The sequence below is a fragment of the Euprymna scolopes genome, chromosome 35 (assembly GCF_053919585.1).
Source record: "Euprymna scolopes isolate OS-2025 chromosome 35, ASM5391958v1, whole genome shotgun sequence".
Lineage (NCBI taxonomy): Eukaryota > Metazoa > Mollusca > Cephalopoda > Sepiida > Sepiolidae > Euprymna > Euprymna scolopes.
In genome coordinates this window covers 14319692-14331759 of record NC_136516.1, presented here as the reverse complement: position 1 = coordinate 14331759, position 12068 = coordinate 14319692, and the positions used below count along the sequence as shown (strand labels likewise).

At 28.4% G+C, this 12068-nt stretch overlaps 1 protein-coding gene across 1 annotated transcript in view; it reads right to left on the bottom strand.

Annotated features, from left to right (window-relative positions):
- Window positions 1–12068, bottom strand: part of LOC145259586 (uncharacterized) — a 146995-nt gene that overhangs the window by 46815 nt on the left and 88112 nt on the right. The window contains exons 14-22 of the mRNA XM_080117240.1: window positions 7967–8056; window positions 7235–7324; window positions 6486–6575; window positions 5513–5602; window positions 5011–5100; window positions 4256–4345; window positions 3631–3720; window positions 2339–2428; window positions 1780–1869 (exon numbers count right to left, since the gene is read on the bottom strand). Coding sequence (XP_079973366.1) covers window positions 1780–1869; window positions 2339–2428; window positions 3631–3720; window positions 4256–4345; window positions 5011–5100; window positions 5513–5602; window positions 6486–6575; window positions 7235–7324; window positions 7967–8056 — 810 coding nt within the window. The remainder of the gene's footprint in view (window positions 1–1779; window positions 1870–2338; window positions 2429–3630; window positions 3721–4255; window positions 4346–5010; window positions 5101–5512; window positions 5603–6485; window positions 6576–7234; window positions 7325–7966; window positions 8057–12068) is intronic.

The window sequence follows — 12068 nt, the reverse complement described above, 5'->3', positions numbered from 1 at the left end:
GAAAATTATTTTCCAGCGTGTTAAAATAATACAATTATTAAGAACCAATAATCTTTCGGTGATATTATTATTTAGATTAATAGGCGCCACTAAAAGTGGGTATATTTTGCTGAGGCTCATCTGTTAGTTAAATAAAATTTCTTCATAAAAGGAATAAAACTGAGTTCACACACACACACACACACACACACACACACACACACACACACACACACACACACACACACACACACACACACACACACACACACACAAAAATAATAATTTTTGCAGTGCTGCATGTTTTGAGTAAAAATTGCAGGAAACTAACAATTCCTCTTCTTCCTAGACCATAAAACAATCAGGCAATAAAATTGTCAATTTGTTACTCTGAACAGTGTGAAGTTTATGTTGTGGAATATTTTAGATATGAATTAATAATTTGAATAATTCAAATATTATTCTCATCTTAAGTTGTTATATTCACAAAGTCTTGACCAATGTAATCTCTAGTCTTCTTCAGATGAACTTTTCTGAATTTATGAATATTTCTATTAAACTCTATAGAATTTTAAACTGAATTTTTTATTTAATCCATGAAGACAGTTCTCATTCTGTGTCAATGATGACCAAAAAGAAACTAATTATTGTTAGCCTTGGTTATTATTGCCTAAACTAATAGCACAATGGTTAAAAGTGTTGATTGACAATCGATTCTAAATGAAAATCTTTTGAAGTTTGAAGGTTCAATCTTGGCTACAAGCAATAAAAACTAAGAACAAGATAAACAATGAAGGTTTCTAGCTGATGGGATGAAAACAATCTACTCTCTGGATTAAATGAATGGTTCAGTTGAAAATATGTTCTCAAGTTCAACATGATGATTCCCAAATTCAAAAAGATACAACACGTGAAAAAGGTTGGAGGTTATACCAACCTAAACGTTGTGAATATAAAGAACCAAGATGAGAATAATAGTCTAACTAATGCAAATAATACAAACATTTTATTTTACAGGTTTGTCACTTTATGCGTCAGTTTTATATCCAATCTACATATCAATGTTGTTTTAAATGTTTTAATTTTGTGCCAATCATATTAGTCACAATCATGAACGTCAGATTGAAAAGATTCAAATGATTATTTGATCTTGCCAAGTGTCCCTGGCTTTGAGTATTTATTTTGTTCAATAATACATAATCAAATTGAGGACTTTTTTTTTATGTAATAAAACAAGACTGAATTTGATGTGTTAGACACAACATTCAAATTGGTTCCATATTTAAATTATCTTTCTGATAAAAGACTCTTTAATTGCTTCCCAAAGATATCAAGTCAGTTCAATTTATACGCATGGTTACATAAGTGATTAAGATTATTCTTTAAACCAACTGTAGACATCCCACTCTACCTAAAATCAGATTTGCCAAATCAAATTAAAATAAGAATTTCAAAAGTCAATCTTCATAAAGAAAGGACTATTAATTAATTAAGTATCATATGTACTGAGTAGGTGAGGATCAAACTCAAGATCTTAAGATTATCAGATTGCACTGAGATGGAGACAGAGATGAAAAACACTGTTGGTTAAGATGAGTTTGATTCTGACCTGTTGAGCACAATTTTAATCACACACAAATACAATAACGGTGACAGAACGGAGGTTCAACAATTAAATAGTCCTAGTGCCTAGCAACAAAGAGACTGACTAACAAGGGGAGGTAATAATATGATTTACAATATCACATGACCTGATATTGAATAAAACGTTTTAAATTGTAAATCTTCAACTCCACTCACCTTCTTATCCCCACCACCTGGTTTGTGAGTTAAATTATCCTTTGAGCCAACTTTAGATTGGGCATTCCAGTCAACTTTCTCATCCAATATCTGATTTAACAAAGTCAAATCAATCACACCCATAATGAAATCGACTTTTTTAAAAGTCAAACTCCAAAAAGAAATGACTATTCAGTAATTAAATATCACATGAGTCGATACTGAATGAAGCAATTAATTTGTAAATCTCCATTTTTAATCTTTATTAAATGAATTTTTAAAATGTATTTAATATTACATTTTAATGGTTCATTCTCAATAAATATTGATATTAGATTCCAGCTTTACCATTAGCTTTGCCATTAAATCATAAGATTTAATGGCAACAATTCAATTAATACAGTTCTAAATTTTCTGTATTCAATTAAAAAGGGAGGATGATTTAATATCAAGAAAGAAGACAAGTCAAAATTAAGTGTGCAAATAGAAAGCACATTAACATTTGTGTCATTATGTTGGATTTCAAGTAGGAGGATCTGACCACTGGTCACTACTAGTCAGATTGGTCAACTCTACTCACCTTCTTTTCCCCACCACCGGGTTTATGACAGAGATTATCTTTTGAGCCAACTTTAGATTCGGCATGCCACTCCACTTTCTCATCCAAAATCTGATTTAGGAAAGTAAACCAGAGAACAGAACCAAAATGACATTTTTTGACCAATCAAAATGAAAGAATGAAAATCATTCATCGTTCAATGTTTGATGTCTTCAGAGTGAACCAATTTTTTTAAATAATAATTATTTTCTGGTAAATAAGTGAAATCCTATTTACAAGTATTTCTTTTATAATGTATTTTATATTTTTTACAATATTTCATAATGTAAAATTATGTTTTATATTGTATTTTTACAATTGTCTGATTTTCTCTCATTGAATGGAGGCATCATTAAATCCACATAAGTCTGCATAACATATAGCTTTATAACATATGCCTTTAAATTTGTCTTCATAATGTATATCTTTATAATATGTAATTATAACAATGTCTTCAGGATGTATAATTCTATAATGTATATTTTATCTAATATATATCTTAATAATGTATGTCTAATTTGAAAATAAAATATTATTCAATCTTAAATAATTATAATTATTTAATTGTATTTAATGATTACTGCCTCATGTTAAAACAGGAGTCAAACAAAATTCTTAAATTAGATTTCCAACTTTAATATTTAGGTATGACATAATTAGAAACATTTTGTCAAGTTTTGTATTTTTGTATTAAGCATTATATTATAGAATATAACAACAAAATTTTGTACATAAAATGTACATTACAATTTGTATCGTTATACGGGAGTTCAAGTAGAAGGATTTGACCACTGACTACTATTAGTCTAATTGATGAACAACCCTATTCAACTTCTTGTACACAGCACCTGGTTATGGTTTGTGAGCTGTTTTTCTTTGAGTCAATCCTAGATTGAATACTCCACCAAAATTTATGAAGGTGAATTTAAAAAAGAAATGATAAATTTAACTCTCAAGTACGAAATCTTATAAGACTCTTATTAGTTGCATCATTAATGTTGAACATTACCAGAAGTAACTTGGTAGAGTCTACAGTTAACTGATCGAAAAAAATCCAAGTTATACAAACTTTGTTCTCAAAATCCTATTAATCAACATTTTGAAGGACAGATTGTTATTGATTACAGATTTTGATCAAAATATATATTCAATATCATTTTAAAATAATTGTGTTGCACTTTCTTAAAAAAATGAGACAGGACAAAATTGTGGTCAAGACAACATCAAAATCAGTGTCTTCTATTTTATCACAAGTAGGATCGAACCCTACTCACCTTTTTATCCCCACCACGAGGTTTGTGAGTTAAATTATCCTTTGACCCAACTTTAGATTGAGCACTCCATTCCACTTTCTCATCCAAAATCTGATTCAAGAACGCAAATCAGAAGAAACCCAAAGTAATTGTTTATGGATCAGATAAGTCAATAAAAATATAGCATAATTTTGTTTAAAAATACATTAATAAATATAATTATAAAACCTTTATTTTCTTAAATATTTTACGTAATTTATTTGATTCAAAATGAATAATGATTTATATATAAGTATTTCCCTAGTATTAAGTCTTCATTTTTTACTTTTAATAATGATTAAATGTGGTTTGATGTTTTTGAAAATGAATCGTCAGCAAAAATAATGTCATCAATATTTCCGCAATTAGTTTGGATCTTACAATAACAAAGTTTGTTTTTATATAAATTTTTTCATAATTTTTTTATATAAGTCATAGATATAATTTGATGTTTTTGAAAATGAATCGTCAGAACAGAATAATTTTATTTTACAATTTTTTTATAATATAAATTTATGAAACAATAACACGGGACAAAACTGTGGCCAAGACAATATCAAAATCAATGTCTTCTATTTTATAATAAGTAGGATCGAACCCTACTCACCTTTTTATCCCCACCGCAAGGTTTGTGAGTTAAATTATCCTTTGACCCAACTTTAGATTGGGCACTCCATTCCACTTTCTCATCCAAAATCTGATTTAAGAAAGCAGATCAGAAGAAACCCAAAATGATTGTTTTAAGTAAAAAATAGGGCATAATTATGTTTTATGACATATTTAGAATAAAATATAATAATTTTTTTCTTAAATATTTTACACTATCGATATGATTCAAGAAGAAAAATCTCTTTCACAATTACCAAATTAAAAAACATGTTGATTTGAAATGACGTCTCCAATAACAGATACAGAACCAAGATAAACTCTGACCTCAATTCTTAATGGCCTTTGAGCAAGAGATCTATCATGAAATATTATTTTTTTTAATGTTAGAACAAATAGAGAAAAGAACACAATTTACATCCATATCTAACGCCTGATTTATATGTAAAGGAATTGTGACAGCTTCTAACAAAACATTCTCCAAAAAAGTTTATATTTAAATAACATTCTTTCTCAATATTAAGGCTGAAAATTCTTATTTTTTATAAGTAATGTGATTATTATATTTTTGACCATGAATTATCAGCAAAGATAATGCTATCAATATTTCTTGATTTGTTTTAATCGTACAATAAAAGTAAGTTTGTGTTTTATTTATAAATTTATGAAACAATAACATGGGACAAAATTGTGGTCAAGACAACATCAAAATCAGTGTCTTCTATTTTATCACAAGTAGGATCGAACCCTACTCACCTTTTTATCCCCACCGCGAGGTTTGTGAGTTAAATTATCCTTTGACCCAACTTTAGATTGGGCACTCCATTCCACTTTCTCATCCAAAATCTGATTCAAGAACGCAAATCAGAAGAAACCCAAAATAATAGTTTATGGATCAGATAAGTCAATAAAAATATGCTATAATTAGATTTTATGATATGATTTAGGAATAAAATAAAATCTTTTCTTTTCTTAAATAGTTCATGTGATTTACCCGATACAAAATGAATTATGATTTGCATAATAAGTAAAGTACTTTCCTTAGATTGAGGCTTCAATTTTTACTTTTAATAGCTAATAAATGTTGGATTATGTTTTTGAAAATGAATAATTAGTAAAGATAATGGCAGGAAAAATTTTATTTTACATTATTTTTTTTATGATATAAATTTATGAAACATGGGACAAAATTGTGGTCAAGACAACATCAAACTCAGTGTCTTCTATTTTATCATAAGTAGGATCGAACCCTACTCACCTTTTTATCCCCACCACGAGGTTTGTGAGTTAAATTATCCTTTGACCCAACTTTAGATTGGGCACTCCATTCCACTTTCTCATCCAAAATCTGATTCAAGAACGCAAATCAGAAGAAACCCAAAATAATTGTTTTACGTAAAAAATAAGGCATAATTATGTTTTAAGAGATATTTAGAATGAAATATAAATAATAATTTTTTTCTTAAATATTTTACACTATCGATATGATTCAAAAAGAAAAAAACATCTTTTACAGTTACATACAACATCTCCATTAAAAAAAAACATTGATTTGAAACGATGTATCGAATAACAGATAAAAAAATAAATAAATGCAGGCGTCGATTCTTAATTGACTTTGAACAAAAGATGTATTAGGAAATATTTTTTAAAATGTAACAAAAAAAAGATAAGAGAACACAATTTACATGTGTATGTAATCTCTGATTAACAAATTAACGCATGTGATAGCCTTTAACACAAATATTCTTCAAAAGATTTATATTTAAATAAAATTCTTTCTAAAAATTGAAGCATAAATTCTTATTTTTAATAAGTAATGACTGGGAGATGTTTTTGACCAGGATCCATTAGCAAAGATAATGCTATCAATATTTCATCAATTTATTTTGATCTTACAATAAAAAAAAAAATGGTTTGTCTTTTTTTATAAATTTTAATTTTTTATAACTCATAGATATTGTTTGAGGTTTTTGAAAAGGAATTATCAGCAAAGATAATGCCATGAATAATTTTATTTTACAATCATGTTTTTTATAATATAAATTTATGAAACAATGTTTTTTATAATATAAATTTATGAAACAATGTTTTTTTATAATATAAATTTATGAAACAATGTTTTTTATTTATAAATTTATGAAACAATAACATGGGACAAAATTGTGGTCAAGACAACATCAAAATCAGTGTCTTCTATTTTATCACAAGTAGGATCGAACCCTACTCACCTTTTTATCCCCACCGCGAGGTTTGTGAGTTAAATTATCCTTTGACCCAACTTTAGATTGGGCACTCCATTCCACTTTCTCATCCAAAATCTGATTCAAGAACGCAAATCAGAAGAAACCCAAAATAATTGTTTTAAGTAAAAAAAAAAAATAAGGCATAATTATGTTTTAAGCGATGTTTAAAATGAAATTTAAATAATAAATTTTCTTAAATATTTTATTCTATCAATATGATTCAAAAAGAAAAATCTCTTGAACCAACAGTTATACAGACAACATTTCCATTTAAAAAAAATGCTGATTTAAAAATGATGTATCCATTAACAGATACAAAACACAACAACTATGGCCACAATACTTAATTGCTTTTGAATAAGATATATATCACGAAATATTTGTTGTATAAAAGATATTAGATAAAACAGGAGAAGTGAATACAATTTACATTTATAGCTGATGCCAAATTAACGCATAGCAATAGCCTTTAATACAAATATTCTTTAAAAAAATTTATATTTAAGTATTTTCACAATACTGAGGCTTAAATTCTTATTTTTAATGAGAAATTTGGTGTTGTATTTTTCACCATGACTCATCAGAATGTATAACATCATGAATTCTGCCTCAATTTCCTTTTTATAAAAAAAAGTTTTTGTTTTTTTTTAATTTATAACAAAGGACAGAAGTATGATCAAGACAACATCAAAATTGGTTCTAAATTATCTTAAGTAGGATCGAACCCTACTCACCTTTTTATCCCCACCACGAGGTTTGTGAGTCATATTATCTTTTGACCCAACTTTAGATTGGGCACTCCATTCTACTTTCTCATCCAAAATCTGATTCAAGAAGGTAAATCAGAAGAAACCCAAAATAATTTTTTTATAATGATAAAAAATAATATTAAAAATGATGATAATAATATTAAAAATGATGATTATAATTATGCTTTTGCTGAAGCAAAAAAATTGCTTTCATGTGGAGGCAAGTAAATAGATACTTATTGGAATGCAATTTTAGTTACAAATTAAATATTATTTAAAGATGACAAAAAAAAAGGAAATAATTCTTAACTCCTTAATGAATATTGGTTGTAAAAATTGTAAAATAAAAATTGGTATTTGTAGGATAATGTAATCTTTTATAAGACATTAATGAATGAAATATCAAAAACATTTTCTTAATTTATATGATTAAAAAAGAAAAATGATTTACAATTTAATAAAATAATTACACATATTTAGGCTTTAATTCCTTTTTAAAACAGGAAATAATATTGCATTGTTATATTTTTAATAACATATGTTGATTTACAGCATCAGCAAAAGTGATACAATCGATACCTCCTGAATCTTGTTTTGTCTTACAAGAAAACCATTTTGTTAATGTAAGAAACAATAACACAAGACAAAATTGTGACCAAGACAACACCAAAATCAGTGTCTTCTATTTTATCCTAAGTAGGATCGAACCCTACTCACCTTTTTATCCCCACCACCAGGTTTGTGTGTAATATTATCCTTTGACCCAACTTTAGATTGGGCACTCCATTCCAGTTTTGCATCCAAAATCTGATTTAAGAAGGCAAATCAAAGAAATACCCAAAATAATAATTTTTTTTCGACAAAAATTAAAACTTGTGACAGAATTGTTGATGATGAGAATATGGAATAAAAATGGACTCAACATTTCATAAAATGGCAACAAAGATCAAGCAAAACTCTTTGAATTTTCGCATTAATAAAATGTTGGACATCAAAATAAAAATTTCATTTTCAATAAAATAAAATGTTGAAAATAAAAAGAATTTCATTTTCAATAAAATAAAATGTTGAAAATAAAAATAAAAGTTGATGAAACGTCGAAAATTAAAATTTCATTTTCAATAAAATAAAAATGTTGAAAATAAAAAATTAAAATTTTCATTGCCAAAGGTAATATTTCAAATCATTTTTTTGCAATATATTTTCTGTCCCACTATTAGTTTGAACACCCATTTAAAGTTAATACTATGTTTCAGTTCTTTTTTTTTTTTTTTCAAATATTAAAATTCTTAAAAAGTAAAATTTTAGTCTTGAGTGCTAAAACATTGAATATTTCAGTACCTTTGAGGATCTGATGTTTTATAAAATTAAGAGTGGTGAAATGAATAACAATACAGTCTAACAACTTGGGTGTGCCAAGTTCGAATCTTATCGGTTTCAGAGCACCACTTTCACTATGGATGTTGGCAACCGTCATGTGGTCCCTTTTAGAAGAAATCAGAGAAAACAATATCAACAGCAGAATCAAGAAGGTTCTGTTAGTTAAGTCATTAACGACAGGGACTGACAATCTGAGAATGCCAAATTCGAATTCAGTTCGGTCCACAGAAAAACACTTTCACTTAGGAATATTGACACTCTTCATGTAGTTAATCCAGTAAGTACCCAATGTATGTCTACAAAGAATTCTAACTGGAAAGATGTTGGGGAGAGTGGGTGATAAACGGCAACAACAATCATCTGATTCATATGAAATGAATGATGCCCAATAAAAGCAGCAGCAGAATCAAGCCAGTCAAAAATTCATACCATACGGATTCACTTTGATTTTATAGAAGTTTCTAAGGTTGGCATCCATTGTATCATATTTATCAGTGTATACGTGTATAAGTCAACAAGTGTGTGATGGACTCACCACTATTTAGATTCGTTTGATTTAATTTACTTTATCCATTAGTTCTACATCTGTTCAAAGAAAATATGGAACTTACAACAAACAACGAGAAGCTTTGATATGAAGATTAACATGTTGGCACTACCTTCCATTTGGAACTATTAAATTCCATTTCAGTTAGAAGTTGGTATTTTAAATTTGTCTGCTAGAAGCCTGAAAATGTAATGCTTATTTCATAAACCGTTCTTAAGATAATGTGACAGTTGTGTTGGAAAACAGGAAATATTTCAGACAGGGATCATGAAGGAGAGGGGGGGATCAAAGAATTGACCTGGCTGAGCGAAAGCTGATAAAGCAGATGGACATGACGTCTTTTGTTTTTAGATTAAGAGGTTTATTTTAGAAAATAGTTTAAAAGAAATAACTGAACTGAGAACACACATTTAAGAATGGTCTAATAAAATATTAATATAATTAATGAAGTAATTTTCACCATTGGTCTTTCTTTACTGGACGATCATATGGTTGTATGAATCATTCATTTTTTTAAGAACATATACAAATTAATTGCATGATAATCAATGTAAGAAATATGTTGTTCTTGTTTCAGTTAACAAATTTATCCTCAGTTAGGAGGATAATAACAACACATGCTCACATGACATAGTTAATTGATTAAAATATTAAAAAAATGATCATATAGGGTCGTCTTGATGACATATATATGCATAGTTGAATTTGAGAATGTTGAACCGAACCTTTGATTTAGTCCATGGACATATAAGTTTCTCATTACAATATTAACAGCAAATTCCCATATGTGAATCTTGCCAAGTTTTGAAAAAAATTATTGCATTCTGAATTACATTATTTATCTTTCAAAGAAAAAAAAATGTTTTCTACAAAACTGTTTCAAACTAAAATATATAGTTAATTAAAGTATTGCAGATCAGACACCATTAATAAAAAAGTTACTCAAATAACACAAATTTAGTCATGGTCTACAAGCACTTTGTTCAGAATGACTTTTTCCTTTAAACAGAGATCCCTCCAGTGTTACTGAAATTCACATTGTCCAGATAGCCACTTGGATTTAGACCCCATGCCCAACTCATCAGACGAGGAAATAAAGCTAGTAATTCCCAGCATCACTTCAGTTAAGAAGCCTAATGGAATTTTCAGCACACACATAGAATATCCAAGAGAAATGTTTTTGTTCCATACAAATTGTATCAGCATTACATAGATAAATCAATCAACTGTTAAAGTATATTGTTTATACTTTATTGATTTCTTGTTTGTGTTTGGCAACTGATATGAGTTGAACTATAATTCAATGATTTTGTGATAAAAAAACACAACGTTGAATGAAAAAAATGTGTGCCATGTTAACTGCTAATAGAACACAACAACAATCATAGCTGAGAACTGATGCATGTAGTCAAAAAGCTTACAATAGTAGAAAGTCTAACAGAATTGAGAATGAATTTCTGTAGTCAACATCTATCAATATCACCTTAAATTCTCTCCTTTAACATTAGGATATTTGAACCAACATTTGAGCTTCTGTAATCATTACAGTTTTTGTATAAATAAAAACATTCAAAACCAAAAGCATGTGAATGATTTGATTAAAATCTCAGGAACTTTATGAAAAAATAAATTCTTTTTTTGTTTGTGATATTTCAAATGTTTTCTTCTACATTGGAATTAGTCATCCTTCTTCATCAATCAAGCGATATAGTGTTCAATATTTGAGTGGGCAACTAATGCATACCGTAGCTAGTACTTATATTGCCAGTTATGTTAAAAGGCAGGAAATGTTGTAAACAAGTGATCAAGAGACCTAAAAAATGGTGAACATGATTAGAAACATCAAATCGTGGGAATGGATATGGCATCAGATAAAAATAACGGTTGATTCTGAGAGAAGAATCCCATGGGGTCTTGATGAAAGTGATCAAGAGACAAGACATATTAATATGAGTTAACAAGTGTGTAATTTAAAAAAGAATGTATGCTTAACAAACACAAAAACTCTCTCTCTCTCTCTCTTCCCTCACTTCTGTCTATGTTTTAGTATGTAGAATCAGGTTCACATAAAAGCTCCAAATAGGTGATAGATAAATTCTTGCTTGAATGTAGCAATGCATGTGTGTGTATTACTATTTCATTTAATCACATAAATTAATATAAGAAGATATAATTTTATGCATAAATTTTCAGTATTTACTTCAACAGTACCAAATACATAAGTAGAGATAGATAGTAAGTTATGAAATATTCTAGATCAAGTAAGTCATGAAAATTAAGCTACACAGAATATTCTGTGTTACATTCTCATGAGAATTCGTCAGGCGCAGTTACAACTAAGAAGCTGATTGGCTAACTAGCAAATTCAATACCATGTGTTTATATAAAAATGCACACTAACCACAACTCTTCACATAAGCCTGACAAATTCTCATGAGGATGAAATGTGGAATATTCTGTGTAGTGTCATTGCCATATATATTTTCATAACTTACTATATATTTTATTTATTACTATTGTTGTTGTTGATGTGATCGCCGTCCACTCATGAACTAGCAGGCAATCAGAATTCAGAGAATGGATTTGCCCAAGCATCCCAGGCTTCTTATGAGTTAACTTTTTAAGGCTTCTATCTCAATTTGAATTAGCTTAGGATCAACTAATCAAACAAATTGAGCATTGTTTACTAAATGAGTAGATAACAACACCAGGAAGAAAATGGTTGTAATTAACTAATTGTAGCAAAATTAGATGTGTGCAACTCAATAAATCTCTCATTATTCTTAATCCAATATTTGTCAAATAATTTTTCCTCAGAAGAAGCAATAAATGGATAGATGCATTGTCTGCAGTCAGAGAGGCATGGAATAAGGTGTGGTTCCAAATAAATGT